Source organism: Montipora capricornis, chromosome 12, assembly GCF_036669925.1.
Source record: "Montipora capricornis isolate CH-2021 chromosome 12, ASM3666992v2, whole genome shotgun sequence".
NCBI classification, from domain to species: domain Eukaryota; kingdom Metazoa; phylum Cnidaria; class Anthozoa; order Scleractinia; family Acroporidae; genus Montipora; species Montipora capricornis.
The window spans coordinates 8245918-8263417 of NC_090894.1; the positions used below are offsets into that span (position 1 = coordinate 8245918).

Here is a 17500-nt window from a genome sequence, read left to right on the forward strand (position 1 = left end):
GAATAGTATGCCTTCAAGTAAAACGCCCGGAACAGATGGATTGCCATGCGAATTTATAAATTTTTTTGGAGTGATGTAGGACCTTCCCGGTTCTTTTTGATACTTTAGAATGGATTCTTATGAATCGGGAAGGCTCTCAATATCTCAAAGGCGCGGAATTATAAAGTTGATACCAAAAAAGGACTAGGATCTTAATTTTCTTAAAAGTTGGAGACCACTCTCGCTCTTAATCTGTGACTACAAGAATGCAACCAAAGCCATATCTAATCGCCAGAAGACAGTACTTCCTGCGCTTATTTCAAACGACCGTCAAACTGGCTTCATAAAGGACAGATTTATGGGAGAAATATTCGTACAATAGACAGTATCATCAAATATACAGCAGCTAAGCATATTCCCGGGCTTCTCCTCTTTCTTGATTTGGAGAAGGCTTTTGGTACTTTAGAATGGTCTTTTTTGTATAAAACGGCTTCGACACTTTGATTTTAGACCAATTCTGATAAGCTGAAAAGTATTTTACGCTGATATTGAAAGTTGCACTCTGAATAACGGTTGGACGAGCAATTTTTTTCAGCTCAGTAGTAGAGGTGTAAGACAGGGCTGCCCTTTGGTTCCTTATCTGTTTGTCCTTACTGTGGAAATAATGGCTGAAGCATTTCGCAACAGTGCGAGAGTTAAGGGCATAGTCATAAAAGAAATCAAATTTAGTCAAGACGCAGATGATACGACATTCGTGCTAACTCAGTGGCTCCGACGAATCTTTAATTAAAAGAATCTCTTAATTTATTGGATACATTTGGTAAAGCATCTGGCCTCGGACTTTATTGTAGTAAAACGAAAGCTTTATGGATAGGCTCAAACGCAAGGTCGGATCTTAAAATTTGCCGTGAAAGAAATTTCAAATGGCCAAAAGAGAAGGTCAAGACCCTTGGTGTATGGCTCTCGACAAACCCAGCAGCAACACTGTCCCAAAATTACAGTAAAAAACTCGAAAGAGCAAAAGCGATACTGGGCTGTTGGAAGTTCCGTCGACTTAGCCTTTTAGGAAAAGTTGCTGTGTTGAAAAGTCTGGTAGCGTCGCAGCTAGTATATATTCTTTCTCCTCTAGAATCAAATTATAAGATTTTAAAAGAAATAAACTCAAGCGATAAGGAAGATAAAATAAAAAGAAATGTTGTGATAAATGATCACTTAGAAGGAGGAATCAAAATGATTGACATTTTCTCCTTCAATAAATCCTTAAAAGCCACCTGGATTAAAAAATACTTAGATGTTAACAATAAGGGCAGTTGGAAAACATTCTTTGATCTGGAATTTCATCAATTTGGTGGAGACTTCATATTATAAGGTAATCTTCATAAAAGTGACATCTTAAGTATGTCTAATTATATATCTTGTCCCTTTGTTAAAGAAATCTTAGAAATTTGGAGCGATTTTTTCTTATGAAAAGATAACAAGTGAAGAGGCTTTTTCAACGTTACCCTTGTGGCATAATTCTTTGATACGTATTGGAAATAAACCTGTTTTCTATATAAAGATTGGTATTTGAAAGGAATAACAAAGGGAAAACATTTATACAGTAATTCTGCCGACCTTCTTAGTTGGACTGACTTTCAAAATAAATATAACTTAAAAGTTCAGCTCTTAGCTTACTTTGGAATAGTCTCTGCTATCAATGGCCTGCGCTCGCAGACGTATTTCCGGTTGTAAGCAACAACCGGAAATACGTCTGCAAGCGCAGGCTATGCTATCAATCGCCTAAGTAAAAATAAGGATCTGCCAAAACATGATTTGCATATGGCAAGCTTATTTCATCTAAAAGCGAACAACCTCACATTTGTCAGCATGAATGGTCCAATGAAATTTATCTGCCACCAGACGAAAAGATTGACTGGAGGGTAGTGTATCGGCTAACTTTTCAGTGTACAAAAAGTTCAAAACTGATGACCTTCAATTATAAGTTTTTACATCGCCGTCTGGCGACTAATACGTTTTTAAAAAAGATAAGGGTTCTTGAAGATGATAAATGTACTTTCTGCGCGCCACTCCGAAGCAGAAAGCTTGTTACACTTCTTTTGGAAATGTGAGATAACCCAGGATTTTTGAATTAATGTTTTTTCGTGGCTTAAGTCTTGTCAAATAATTAACATTTTTTTCTCAAGTACATACTGCTCTAGGTCTAAGGCCAGATCAGGAGACGCTGTATTTAAGTTGCACGCTCCAGATGTGCTCCTGGCCAGATAGATAAAAAAACAACCTGCAAATAAATTTTTGCCTTTTGCTCGCCAAGCATTACATCTGGCTGTGCAAACATAAAACGAACAGTCCAAAATTAATCGATTTTCTCTGTTACTTCAAGCATATCTACATAATCGAAAAAACGCAAGCAAACGTCTTAAAGAAATGGGAACCATTTGTACCTTTTTTCCTGACACCTTTCCTTTCTCCTCTTTCTTGTGCTGCTAATTAAAATACTTATCCTAACCTCCAAATTTACGAAGATTTGCGGTTTGGGTGAACCTGGTTTCATCTTCCTTCCTCTTTCCTGACCATAAGCACTTCTGAGGTCCTAGTACTATGTGTAAGCAGTGCTAAGTGTTTTGTGTATTGTGTATTGTAAGTACTGTAAATACCGTAGATCGATCGATACGAACTTCAAATCGATCTCCTACGGTTATCAAGTAGGCTTATACAAGTAAATTCGATCATGAAAGTTGATTATTTTGTGGAACTATCTGACTTGGACGGACTGAACATCAATAAGCGCCAGAAGTGTTGAGACACTTTTCCTTGTTAAGGAATCTTGGACACCCCCCAACCCCTAAATCTTTTCATTTAACCCCCTCCCCCCTTAACAATGTTGTTTTGTTTGGGGGGGGGGAGGGGGGAGTGCAAATGGAAAATGTAACGTTCAAGTGATTTTTGCTTAATTGTAGTCTTCCCAGTTCAGTATCTCAACTACTCTTGTCGTTTATTGATGGAACGAAATGACCGTCAATTCATCCGAGTGTGTCAAAATATTATTACTACTTATTGCCTTGTTTATGTCCATTGCAAAATTCAAGCATTATTGCAATTTTTAAAAAGTCATCAGGGAATTGTTTTGGCTTAATGTTGTTGAGGATTTTGCTTTGCTAATGTATACAACCACGAAAGCTCTCTTTGCTATTTTTGTTCACCTTAAAGCAAACACAAAAATCGTTAAAAAGTTTGGCCTTTTTTTCGCATACCGGATCCGGAATAATTAACGTCCATAAAACAAAAGAACAAAGCGAATTGTCGTTGTTGTAATAAACAAAGCTTAAGCAGAATAACAATGGTTCTTTTGTCTTCCGCCTTTTTGGTCCGGTATATGAAAGTCTACCCAAGCGGTTCAGAGAGTAGTAAGACGGGAATTTTTTGCCTTGACTGGAAAATTGCCCAAGAAAAAAAAAGCACCTGTAGAAGGGTCTATACAAGTTATTGGACTGACATTATCAACAGAAGATATTAATACTCAAGGCAGTTTTCGCTCTTCTTTATTATTATTAAGAAAAAGTCGTTTCAGTCGACCTTTTACGTATCTGTATAATAACTTCACTGTAAATAAACTTCAAAGGCCCATTTTTGTTCCCGGCGAATTGATCCGAATTGAAAGCAAGTTTTCAGTAATCGTCTTCTAAAGCAAAGTTCGTGGGTCAAGCCGACGCGAATCACGCACTAGCTTGCACACAGGTCAAGTGCTCCCTCTCGAATGGCACGTGATCTACAGCTAGCCCCACTCCTCAAGCTGTTGATCGCGCCATTCAAGGCGGAGAACCTGTGTGCAGGCTAACAAACGAGGTTCTGCGCGTTTGTGCTGTTCAGATTCGCACAAAAGTGTTTTAAGAAAGAAAGCCGTCTTTTTCTTAATCAAATCGTACCATTCACCTGAACAAAAAAAAGCTTTTGTTTTAGTTTGTTGGGAAACAAGGAGTGGCGTCATTGATATCATCTCCGTTAGAACAATGGAGTGAGCCGTCAATTCTCGTAGAAATGAGATTCCGGCACCGACAAGAATACAAAGAAAATGGTGAATATTTAACAGAAAGTAAACGTAGCTTGCGAGAAGGCTTTCTCTTCGCGGAGCGAGCGAGAAAGATGAGGGACACGAAGAGAGAGCCATCCTGTTCGCAGGGTAAGTTATCAATGATGACGCGGGGATTAAGAAGAAGAGCGATGCCAACATAAATACATCACTTATTCCGTTTACCGGGATTAACATTGATATCCGCCTTCGATTCCTTTCGCGAGAAAAGCAAGAAGCAAGAAGAAGCTGCTGTGTTTGCCCATATTTGACCATATCTGGGCATGACAGTGTACCGTGAGACCAAAGCTATTGTAGGCCGCTACGATTTAATAAACTTTGTTACGTTCTATCATGGTTCATATAGATGTAGTGGTTATGAAACCCCGAAAACTTCAAAAGAAAGAACAGTACTGTCCCACTTCCTGTTAACTTGACTTTCACCATGCACAATCTTTTGTCTTGGGTTCACAACTGAGTTTTGGATAAATTAATCGAAACTTTTGATTGGCTGTCTTTTTGGAAAAGGGTGTAGCTTGTGCATGGTCAGGCCAAGTCAGCGGACAAAAACCAAAGACAAAGAAAATGTCGAGTTTCATAACCATCTCCATATATTAAGTATATGGTTTTATTAATTTAACTATAAAATAATTGCGATGAAATATATTTAAAATCGTAAATGGCAAAAAAGACTAAAAACTTTGTATAAAAAGGACGACGTTACGACGTTGTTAAGTCAATGTTCAAATGAAAATTACAATCTATAAATACTAAAAGAACAATAGCTGATAAGAAGGTATAGCAAAACAAAGGAACAATGAAAATGAAACAAGACGTTGGGCACGTATGGAGTCCGTATGGATATTTAAATTAAGCTTGAGACTCTTAATGACGAGTATTTCATAGACTAAGCAATCAAATTTGCCCTGGCACTTTCATAAGACTCGAAATTGGTTTTCTTCGAATTCCAAAAGAAAACCAGTTTCCCCGAGTTTTTTGGTTGAGCATTTTATGGTTTGATAATAACTCTGGACAAGACAATTGCAATTTTTCGTAATTAGGTTATTTTTGTTGTTGCAACAATTACATCAAAGTTAACACACAGGACCTGGCAAAGCAAACAGTTTGACAGCTCAAAATCTGAGAATTGCACGACTGAGTACATGTCCTGACCTTATCAGTGCATTTCATTTCACAACCTCCGCCGTGGCAAATTTGTGTGCAGATTGCAGCATTGCATTCCATATTGCAATTGGCTCCCTCGCAATATTGCAAGCAATGATTGGAGGTGCAAACCATTGAATTGCAGGCTCCTTTATGGCATGTCTGCGTGCATTTGTTAGATGTTATGCAGTTCATCGTACGGCAATCTCCCTGTCTGCAGATTTGATGAGTGCCGTGATAGAAAAAGCCAAAGTGAGCCCAGCCGAGAAAAGCGCAACTTCGCTTTGATGGACAATCTTGATTGCATTTGCGCGTTGACGTGGAACATCGAACGGTTCTCAAGATTCCTTCAAGTCGTCGAGCACTGTCGGAAATGACGCAATGACCTTGATCGCAGTAATGTTTGCATCGTTTTGCATTACAGCCGAGGATACAGTCCCCAGAAGGGCACCACTGCGAACATCCTTTCACTGTTGACAAGCAATTCATGCTGCAATTTCCTCCTCTGCACATTTGCAGGCATTCATCCGCCTCACATTCCATGTCGCATCTTCCAGCCACGCATTCTTGAATGCAAAATTTTGAGTTACAAAAAAACTTCTTGCATGAGCCACCCATGCACACTTGAGTGCATTTTAGAGGTGCTCTGCATTCAAATTTGCAATTTCCCCCAGGGCAAAGTTGAAGCAAGGAACCATGCGACACATATCTGTTACGCTTTATGTCACAGTTTCCCTCGGGACAACTTTGAACGCACGTGTGCTCATCGCTTTCGTTGTTACAGTTCAAGAATCTAGGCCCAAGTTGTGTTGCTTCCAGATGCTTGTCAGCTGCTATTGTGTATATGCAATGCCCTCCCTTGCAAGAACGCGTGCATGTCTTAGCGTTGCAAATCATGGTACACTTTCCACCCTCACAACTCTGTTGACACACCTTAATTCCTGGAGGACAATGCATGATGCATTTTCCCATCTTGCACCTTTGAGTGCATGTCTCAGTGCCTTCCGAGCAAGCCATGGTACAGCCACCGGAATTGCAATTCTGCTCGCACTCCTTCCCGACACAATCCATTGCCTGACAGTTTCCCCTAATGCAAGTCTGATTGCAATATTCAGAATCGCAAAGCATCTTCTTACAGAGGCCAGCGAAACATTGCTGTACACACGAGAATAGCGCATTACAATGCAACCTACAGCTAGCACTGTTGCAAGTTTGTTGACAAACGTGATATCGCAGGTTGTGGACGCATATGACATCGTGTACACCAGTTGCTCGGTATTGGTGACAAGCATTTTTGTAGATCAAGTTGCACTGAGTTGGTGAGAACGGCCCAAGCTCACCGTGGCGGTCAGCAAGAATCAGGGCCACAAGAAGAAGACAAGCCGTTAATACAGGGAAATACATAACGTTCTGAAAATAAGTAAATGTACCCGGTCAGTGAACTCCTACAGGACAGTAAGGGATAGTATTACAAGTTTGTTGTTAGCCTGATCGGAGTTCATTATTGCCTTAGTTCGTTCCAAATCATAGGTTATCACTCTGTCAATTAACATATAGTTTTCAGAGTAAATGGTCATTGCTAAAAAAAAAGTACTCAGCTTTATCCTCAAGAACCTGTGTACCTTGACCGACGATTACAATTGGTTGATGGATCCTAGCAAAGTAACACTCGAGGGACAAGTGTGAATCGTTCCCAACGTCCATGAATCTGTGCCAAAATTCATATTAGAGCGTGGGATGTATTTATATCGCTATCTTCCGGAAAAATAACAGATTTATTTTCCAATATTGTGTTTCACCCGTTATCTCCCGCGGCTTCGGTGTTTTTTTTTTTTTCTTATCCGGACATGTGCGAGCACATTTCTTTCCCTTTTTTGTTTTTGCTTTTTTTTCTGCTTCTTTTGTTTTGTTTTCATCCATTTTAAGGCTTGGTGACCTTGCTTGCATAACCGATCCGAGCATAGGTATTGACATTCGAAATGTTAGAAATTCGAGATTGGAAAATTTTCTCTTTTTGAATCCTTTTGATTTAAGCGCGATTGAGGAGATTAAGAATAATTAATTTTTAAGAAATCTTAATTGCAAGTCGTAAATGACATCGTCCGTAACTTGACCGCTTGATGGCTTGAGAGATACACCATCTGAGGCCCAATAAAGGTCTCATTTTTTTTTCAAGAAAACTCATCTGATGAGAAAATGATGCACTGTCAAGTCCATGGATGAGATTTGTAATGCATCATACTGTTCTTCTTGGAGATGGCTGGAGGGAACTTAGTGTGCACGGCTTGTCAATAACGGGTGGGTCTGCACGTTCCCTTTTATTTCATGCAGCTTATCTCTTGATGGGGTCTTCCTGAATTATATGTTATGACAGCTATTTGCTAGATTGATGTCAACCCCTGTCAAGTATTTGTTAATTGATCAGTTGGTAACACACGTAGCAAAGGGACAAAGCTAACGGACGAACAAAGATGCATGTAAGATACACTCTAGGTGACGGAGAGTTGTCGCGAAATTGTCAATTGATTTTGCGATAAGATTTTTTTCAATTTCGATGGCCGATCGTAATTTCAGTTCCCTATTATGGAATATCTTTGGAGAGATAAACTTTATCTTTATGTTTCCGTGGGATAATTATTTCACGTGCTTTTTCTCGAGTATCTCAGTTTAATTATGACACTCCATAAATAACTACTTTTATCTTCAGGCAGACTTGTAGTGATGACTTACGAGTATTTAGCAGTCACGAAAACATATAACTCAAGGAGGACAGTAGGTCATTTCCGAGTTCACGTCTACCCCCTCTTCAAAGCGAGTCTCTAAGTGCGAAGTTTTCCTCATGAAATTTCATTCGTATGTAAAGTAGCATGAACTCGGAAATGGGTTATTAAAATCGTTAAAATCCGTTAAAAAACATCGGCTACTCAAAAAAATTTAAATATTTTTTTTATTGGTGGAAGTGGCCGACAATAACGGGAAGTAAAAGGGAGTTCAATAAGAAACGACGACGCATACGGAAACAAAATGTTACTTCACGCTTTCATAAAAATTTTGCGTTTTTTCCATTTTGTTCAAGTTGCACTTACAATATGGGCGAAATATTCTGTAACTTGGTGCAAGCGGTCCTGATAAAGATGGAGAGTGAACGATTCACTGTTGTATCAGTCACGTTGTCGTCAAAACTTGGTGTGATTTCACGGCATTGTTATGCAAAGACCGCAAAAATACGAAACCATGCGCAGCAGGATTACTTCGTCATTTCTTCTTAAAATTCCTATTTTAAAGCAGGTGTGTCAGTTGCAATGTTGAAGGGCGCAAACGAGGGCACAAACCCTCATTTTGCACCTTACTCGTGATCAAGCTATGGCTGGTATTTGCAGTATGTTGAATACTAAAACGGGTGGATCATGTGTATCGATCCACATTTCTAGTTCCTAACTCACTACTTATTTTCCAGTTTTAATTGCGCTCCTTCTCAAGAGGGTATCATTTTCCGGAAGAATAGTCAAAAACTAAACGGAGCTTTTGTGGTAGACTAGAATGCGATACTCAAAATTGATTGCATGCACGCATACAAAGAGTTTCGGACCGTGATTGGATAAATTGAACGGGACAAAGAGTTAAAAACGAGGATTAGGGACGAGGGATGTGAAAGAAGCACTGCAAGCAGTTTAGGTCGGGCCTTTCGTGAAATGATTTAGTATTTCATTGGTGTTTATGTAATAAATATAAACATTCGCTGCGCTCAATCGTGAAATATTTTTCAACACTCGAAGAGAAATTTAACCGCATTAACTTTTGTTAAAAACTCTCTCACTTTCGCAGCTTGTCTTTCATTCAACTTAATTTGTCCTAAATTCAGGTCCCTGCAGACTAGTTGCCGCCCTTGCGGTGAGGACTGTATGAGGTTCGGGTAGGTTTTGCGTAGGTGAACGCAAAACAATTTCAGAGTGGAATAGACTTACCTCAGTACAATCTGTAAGAGTCCGACACTGTCTTCAAACAAGTCTGGGTGAAAAAGCATCTTCTGCATGCGTGCTTTAACAAGGCGTCTTCACTGGCATTCACCCCTTGCTAGGCTAAAGCAATTTTTAAGTGTTCTAGAAGTTTCACTCTCTAGGTTTGTTCAACGAACAAAGAGACAAACAACATAATACTGTTTACAAAAACAACAACGTTAATGTTTCTATAAAATAAAAAGATGGGATGTATTTGTTTTCCAATTATTGTTTTTGTTGTTGAAATGTCCTATCTACTGGAACAAAAGAATCCTCTGTTTCGGAAGCCAATGAGGATCTTGGCACATTTGCAACAAATGACGTCATCTGTATCTTTCCAACAACTGCCCGGTGTTCTTTAAATACAGTAATAAGCCTTGAAAATATTTAAGTTGTTATCATTTGATCATGGCCATTTTTGAGAAGCCTCATTCTCCAAGGGACCGTATGAGATTACTGTTTTTTGCAGATCTAACACAAACGTTAACTTTCCTCAAGGATTTGCACAAGCACAAGGCAATAGGGATATAAACTCAAGTCCTATGAACAGACTTTCTTCTGCGTACAGCCAACAGCTGCTAAATCGCTTTTTAATTTTGCGCTGCTTTAGAATTTGTTGATTCCGGCTTCAACATCTTTTGGAGCACTTTCGCTTTTGATCTGTCAAAAAGTGAGCAATACCACAAACGTAGATTTCGGAAAGATTTTCGTTCCCTGTTTTCTCAGTGGTCATACTGAGTCCATTCCGTGTGAAAATAAAAGGTGTTTGTTCCTTCAAAGAATGAAAGAGCTATCCCGACCATCGTTAAAAGAGCGGCCCCTTTGAACTAAGGTAGCTAATTAATATACATTTGTGAAGTTGACATTTATAGAGGAAGCATGGCTGTATCCGAAGTTGAGTTCCCTAGGGCTGGAGAGAGTGTCAAAAATTGCATCATTTGGAAAATCAATAATAACCGATTCACTCCGTGACTTGAAACTCGCCATTTTGATTTTGTGTCACAATTTTGTTTTAGGGTATTCTGGTCAAGTTTATCATGATAAAGTTTGAGTCGGTCGGTTGGAATAAAGAACAAACAAATTAAACGAATAAAAAGAAAACCAGCAGCAATCCTTTGTGTGAGGCTTTTATTTTTGGAGACAGATGTGAGTATCCAAAATCGTTATGTTAATGTGTCGATCAGGAATCATGGTGCCGCTGCCGGAAACAAACCTGTAAGTTTCAAGCTGCAGAAATAGTCGAGTGGCACGGGCAGAAGACAGTAAAAACCGAGAGCAAAAGGGACGACCAACTCGACTCTGTTCTTTTGCCCTTACGAAGTTCGAAAATTTTTTTTTTTTTAAGACACCATTTCCCTTAGATTGCCGCATTAATCAAGGAGTAAGTCATATATATTGAAATATAGAGCATCTATGGGCATAGCACGATACTTAAAAACTGTCTCTAACACGTTGTTCTGTTCTCAAATGGGATTTAAAATCGCTCGCCAAAGTAAACATCCACACACATATCTTGTTTGTATTGCATCAAGGTGTTGCTTCCATTAGATTTGAAGCAGCTTCATGTAATAACTGATTTCAAGTTTCGTGGTTTCCTTAATTGAAAGAAATGATGCAAATGTATTCAATGAATTTAATTTGATGTATTCATTGCTTGATGGTGACTGATCATATATCAAGTATGGAAGCCTTCACTCCCAACTGATCGAGATTTGCTTCTTCTTTAGCATATGTTAAACTTTCTTTCTTTGAGTAATATTTGTGTTACATTTCGCTCTTCCTCCTGAAAACGTCCCTTGTTCCACAAGAGTCATTCCATGGTGACTTTGGAGTGATTGGTTAGGAGACGCCAACGCTTATTTCCCTTTCGTAAACGGTCGTTACCATTTGAAACAGTCGTTGCCATTTCTCAGAACGGTCGTTGCCATTTGAAACGGTCGATGCCATTTTTTAGCTCTGAATTACACTCATTAGGTCTAAGAACTCAAAAGGTTGCGGTTATACTGGGAGTTGTGTCTCGCTGGTCATATGAGTTAGGGTTCGGGTTATGGTTCTGTTTAGGGCACAGGCAGCCCAAGCTCAAAATGTTAGGAGTTCAGTGTAACGTGACATATGCTATATTACATAACTACGCGAAACGTGACTCCCGCCTTTCAGCATATGGAGGTATTGTGTTACAACGGTTTGCTTTTGTAAAGGTTTGTATGGGAAGGCAACGGCTTTGCTGGAAAAGTCAATTATTCTTATAAGTTGTCAATAAAATCTACTTACTCTGCTGCCGTGTTGTATTCTTTGTTGTTTGCCAGCTTCGCAGGCCGATCTAACGCGATTTCGGCGACTTGTCGTTTTGTGGGTTTCCACTGCAGTGGAATACAACACGGCAACAGAGTAAGTAGATTTTATTCACAAAATATAAGAATAATTGACTTTTCCAGCAAAGCCGTTGCCTTCCCATACAAACCTTCACAAAATCAAACCGTTGTAACACAATACCTCCAAGGCGGAAGTCACGTTTCGCGTAGTTATGTAATATAGCATATGTCACGTTACAATGAACTCCTAACATTTTGAGCGAGGGCTGCCTGTGTTTAGGGTGAGGGCTAAGAGCCCGAGTTCGAGTCTTGAAATTTTCGGACTCTTTTTTTCCTCCAGTTTTTCTTTTATAAATGTGTTTTTTCCTTTTTTGTCTTAATTTTTGTTAATATTTTTTCTTAGTTTGTTTCTTTTAATTTTCTTTGAAGTGAAGTGTGTAGTCGACCGTTATAAATGGCATCAACCGTTTCAAATGGCAACGACCGTTCTGAGAAATAGCAACGACCGTTTCAAATGGCAAGGACCGTTTACGAAAGGGAAATTTGCGACGCCAACCCTTGTCAGGTTTCAGAAGAAATGGTGTCTTCCTCCATACGGTTGAGCCGATAGTCGTGCAGACAAGCTCCCGCGATGGTCATTTGTCAAAGGGACAAAATCCAGTCTGTTCGCTGAACTCACGACGAAAGATCACCATGTACATAGCCTGCATGACAGGCGCTTTATGAGCCAAGCGGGGCGAACGCGATATTTCGCGCGGAGCCGACACGAGCGCGAATTTTTTCTACCCCTCGTCTCGCGCTTCGCGCTCGTGTCCGTGCGAAATAGGGAGCTTAAGCACGCGCGTTTTTGAGACGCGGACGGCAACCGGAACAGAGCATTTCGCGTACCAGGACAATGGTGTCTCCCAGATTTTTATACTAATCATCTCTAATGGTGAAAAGATACTCAGCAATTTAACTGTGGTTGTATAAAGACAAGTTAAAAGTGAAAACAGCTCACTTCCGGTTGCCGTTCGCGTCTCAAAAACGCGCGTGCTTAAGCTCCCTAATATCGCGTTCGCGCCGCTTGGCTCATAAAGCGCCTGTCATGCAGGCTACCATGTACACCACTACTCGAACCCATTCCCCTTTATTGCTCGGTTAGTGACCACTTTTCCCTTCTTTCCGGGCAGAAGCGAACAAAAAAGGGAATTTTCAATCAAAAAGTGCTAAAAACAACACGATGTATTTTAGATGATTTCGGAGGTTAAATAAAGTGGAAAAGTGAGTTAAGGTGACAGGCACTTCATTTCTTAATTATTTTCAGTTGTCAGGACAGTACAGACAAAGTTTTGAACAACGAAACACAATGTACTGCGAGGCGGGAAAAACACGCACACAACCGAGACTGTGACGTCAGAATAATTAACAGTACTTGTGTGTAACCGTTATAAACTAGTGACAATGTGAATTCCAACAAGCTTAAAGGGAGAGTTTCACGTCTCTGTGCATGGGCAACCAGTTTGTTTAATTCCATTGTTATTGAAACAATCGAAAGCACTGATGCAGAAAACGGAAACTATGCCATAGAAGTGGAATTATTATGCGAACAGATAACTCGTGCGTTATGACAACTCGTGCGTAGAATAAAATGTTCGACAGCACAATAGATTTGATGGTCAAAACTAAATTTGATATTTTCTGTGTAAACCCGTAGTATCTTCCACCAAATTTGGGCCCCAGTCATTCGGTGTATTTGCTTTTAATACTCTTTGTGATTAATGAACATCATCTGGTTCAGTAAAAAATCGTAAAATTTAAAACTACTAAGGCCAAAGCTTGAACATGCGCAAAACCGTGAAACTGTCCCTTTAAGCTGCCGGACGTCTGTGGATCAGACTTAGGATGGAGTATTTGGTACAGGTAGAAGCTAATTCATAAACACGTATGATGCTAAGAGCCTTCTTTCGGATGCTCCCAAGGAGGCTGCCTGTGTGTGGAGGGTGAGGTGATCTCCACCTGATGGTCCTCGGGGTCCCTGAGCTGATTGGATTAAGAACTGCAGGGTAGCTTGGCGACTAATTGACAAATTTACCTCCAATCAGAGCAGGAGATCATCATTAGGAGCTAACAACCAGCTTTGATTACTCGTTTTCCACACCTGGGGCCCGTTTCTCGAAAGTCCCGAAACTTTCGGGCCCGAAAAGCCATTTGTGAAAACTGCCAACCGTTTGTTTTGGAAAGCCGATCTTTTGACATGTTTTCAAGGTGACAAAAAGCAAAATTACTGAAATTCTATCCGTTCTTGAGATACAAAGGAAACTGTGACGACCGAAATGGCCCGCAAAGTTTCAGGACCGTTCAAGGAACGGGCCACTTCGCCATCAGGACCCAGTTGTTCGAAGGATGGATAGTGCTATCCACTGGATAAATCACTATCGTGACACTTGTCAGATAAACGTCTAGGAATCCAACGATAATCAACGACTTCAGACACAATAGCAGTTACTCCGTTTGTCGTCAAGATCCGTGTAGACATTGACCGGTTATGAAACAGACGGGGATGCTCGTCGTCTCGCTTAGGGGTGTAAATTTTGGATTTGGGTCTCGCTTAGGGTCATCCGGGCAAAGCGCCAATATTGTAAGCCGCCAAGGTCTCGTTTAGGGTTCCGCGAAGACACACAGAATTACGCGAAGAGAAACAGAAGTCAAATTTTCTTTTTAACTTGTTTTCAGCGGTCAAGATTTCCTTAAGCCACGCCCAGATTGGTCTCCTTTAGGGGTGACAAAAAGCTTGAGCCACGCCCAGATGGTCTCCTTTAGGGGTTAAATTAAAAATTTCCGACGAGCATCCCCGTCTGTTCCATATGGGAGCCCTTCCCCCCCCCCCCCCTTCCCCGGGGGGATTGACGTAACCTTGAAGGAATTTTTTATTTAAGTGTCCAGTCGTTCTAGCGCTGAAGCACTAACGCAAATCAAGTCAAATGTTGAATAACCTCTTGTTAAAGCTTACCGACAATCAATCACAATGTAACACAGTATGATAAAATTAGGACTTTGGTTAAAGTTCTCAGAGTCAGTGCGCCTGTGGTATGTGAGCGAATACGCAAGAATTAAACGGCTAATTAAGGACGCTTTGCCTGAACGGGGAAATTGACTCTACAAATTAACTCTCAAATTAACACACTTCGAGGATGACATATACTCCTCCTGAAGAATGCGATTGATTATCATGCAAGTATTCCTCCAAATTTGTTGCATTTCTTGGCAAACCGTCGCGTCTTGCCGGCCAGTTCTGACAAAAGGAAAGGGAAAGTGCCAAAAGACTCTTTCGCGTCTGTTGATCGAGTCCGATCACTTAGACCCTAAAACTATCCCTAGTGAACGGGGCAAGGTTTTCAAAAATAAGGGGCAAGGAAAGGAAACTAGTTGAAGTCAAGCGGAATGTCCAGGTTCTACAAATGATAGGAACGTGTAAAAAGGTGAAAAACGAATCCATCTTATTGGGTAAAAATAACAAACAAACAGCGGTTATAAACATAACGAGACAACGCATGTTGTAAAACTTTTTATGAACTTGACGTTTACGTTTATAACCGCAGTTTGTTTGTTATTTTTACTCAAGTTGAAATGGCCGAAGAATAAGACCATCTTATTGGCTTTTTGAAAAGGATGCTTGCAAGATTCAAACAGTTCCACTAGTTTATTCACATAAAAAACAACATGAAAAACTTGCCAGAAAATGCATTAAAATTTCAAATTTAGCGGGCTGTACTGTTGCATACCACCCGCTAAATTAACTAATCACATCGTGCGTACTATCTAATAGATAGTTGTATCCGGACGCCATGTTGGAGGAGTGAAACAAAGAAACAGCGGCCATTTTGGAGGAGTCAAATATTCTTTTAGGAATTGAACTCCACCTTTATGCAAATTCTTCCTTTTGTTTTAGTATGCAAATATTGATGCTGGTCACATGAACGAAAACTCTATAAGCTTCAGTTTACAAAATTGTTGATGCTATCCCATCAGGCTTTCATATCTTAGATGTATACGACTCTTTTTAGCTAACGTTCTGATCCGGCCCTTTCTCCTTATGATCGACGAAAACCCGCGATCGTCATCCCGGCCGGGACTGACAGGTTGCTCACCCGATTTTTTCGGCCTAACATGCTGGCAACGGCCAATCTGAAACGCCTGTACTTAATCGAATATATAACGGGATTACAGCAACTATTTACAAATCCAACAAGCATTGCCAAAATGCCAAATGGACCATTGATCTTTTTCCCACTACCAATTTCAATAAAAAGCATAATACAAAACGGTGACCAGCATACAAGATAGGCCAATGTTACTACCAACAACGTTGCCACTCCCTTGTTGCAGCTCAGTTTATGGGCCATTTTACCATGCTTAGAGTTCGTATTGTTAAAATTCATGTTGAAATCTTTGTCTTTTGTTTGCTGAAGATCTTTTAACTCTTTTTGAATTCGCTGAACCTGTTTTCGGATAACTAGACCGGTTTTGAAATAGATATATACCATTGAAATCAGAGCGATGCCGTACGTCCCTGAGACAACGGAGATCGCAAATGCAAAATTCAAACTGTTCTTAGACCAGTCCTCCGCCTTACAGGTTCCAATGTAACTAATAAAACACTCATATGAACTAACTCCAAATAACGGCAAACAGGCCCACACGGCCGAGTAACTCCACAAGATCAAGCATAGTGTAAGAGCTCTTGACTTTGTCATCTCCAGTGGATACCGGAGTGGCCTAGCTATTGCCATATAACGGTCAATAGATAACATCATGAGATGCATTATAGACGAAATACAGAATAGAAAGTTGCCAAATCCATTGAACTTGCCCCAAATGTTCCCGCACCTCCACGAGCCAGTGTTCACAGTGTCCAATGCACAAGGCATGACTAAAATAGCAACCAGAAGATCCGCAATGGATAGAGACACAAGGAAGTAGGAGTTGACAATATTTTTTAGGACGCTAGAATGACTTTGAACAGCGATGACTGCGATATTTCCAATGATGGTTAATACGAGAATTATGGTCATAACAACCATGGTGAAAATTTTCCAGCCCAGGGAAATATCTACAAGCTTAACGTCGTCCATGATCCGAGAAGTTCCTTGCGTCGACGAAGCGGTTTTGTTCATGACCTTGTATTTAAGAAGGAGAATCTGATGTGATAAAAGAAATTAGTGCAAATTAATTGACTGATATTCGTCTTAAGTGATTACGTCAGTAAGCATAGACCCCGGATTTCAATCGTGATTCCTTTCAGTTTAAATAACTACCCTTGCGGATTTCTGGGAAAATCTTACCGTACTTTCAATTGTACCGCATGTAACCGGAATAGTGAGATCTCACTTCTCCTGAACGCTTGAGATCTGTTTTTTAGATTAAGCGCGGATTTTCTGTCGCTTTGCGTTATGATTGGCTAAGGCGTTTGTTGAAATTGGACAATCAGCAATACTTCGGTTTTGAATATCGGCGCTCAATTAAACCCTCTCCAATTTTTTGAGGACTAAATTTCATAAACGTATTATGCGCCGATCCAATCGACTGGCCGTCCACATTTTAAATTTGCACCAGCATATCGTTCTCGGGCGAATTTTGTTTCCCAGAGTTGCGAAACAAAGCCGCGGTGTACGGAGTATTGATTTTTCTCTTCCCTCGTTCAGTTAGTACATATAGGAGCCGCGGTTTCACTCATCGACTCAGCGCATGTGGTAGCAATGCAGATAGTCCGTGACTTGAAAAAGACAATTTAAACCTTATTTTTTGGGCATACCGTTCAAACGCTTGTGATTTCACAGTTCATTTATTTTTTGATTTTTATTATTTCCAAATGGCACAATCTCTTTAAACACGAAGTTAATACAGGGTTACATAAAAGGTTCATGATATCAAATAACCACTGTAACATTTAAAATCTGCACATACCTCGTAAAGTTAATGGAAATAAAGGGGGCAAGGAT

At 40.1% G+C, this 17500-nt stretch overlaps 3 protein-coding genes across 3 annotated transcripts in view; 1 reads left to right on the forward strand and 2 right to left on the reverse strand.

Annotated features, from left to right (window-relative positions):
• LOC138026611 (keratin-associated protein 16-1-like) overlaps positions 1-17500 on the forward strand; it is a 161803-nt gene that overhangs the window by 115897 nt on the left and 28406 nt on the right. The gene's annotated exons all lie outside the window — the stretch shown is intronic.
• LOC138027620 (transcriptional repressor NF-X1 homolog) lies at positions 4616-7205 on the reverse strand. Its single transcript, XM_068875172.1, has 2 exons — positions 6832-7205; positions 4616-6619 (listed from the first exon to the last, which is right to left on the reverse strand). The coding sequence occupies exon 2, from the start codon at positions 6611-6613 to the stop codon at positions 5129-5131; it is 1485 nt and encodes a 494-aa protein (XP_068731273.1). The 5' UTR covers positions 6614-6619; positions 6832-7205; the 3' UTR covers positions 4616-5128.
• LOC138025406 (beta-2 adrenergic receptor-like) lies at positions 15593-16675 on the reverse strand. The gene has a single exon (XM_068872623.1). It carries the CDS (start codon positions 16673-16675, stop codon positions 15593-15595), a length of 1083 nt encoding a protein of 360 aa, XP_068728724.1.

What these genes read in the sequence shown, in the direction of transcription:
- LOC138027620 (XM_068875172.1), bottom strand. Translation starts at nt 6,613, where the DNA reads ATGTATTTCCCTGTATTAACGGCTTGTCTTCTTCTTGTGGCCCTGATT.
- LOC138025406 (XM_068872623.1), bottom strand. Translation starts at nt 16,675, where the DNA reads ATGAACAAAACCGCTTCGTCGACGCAAGGAACTTCTCGGATCATGGAC.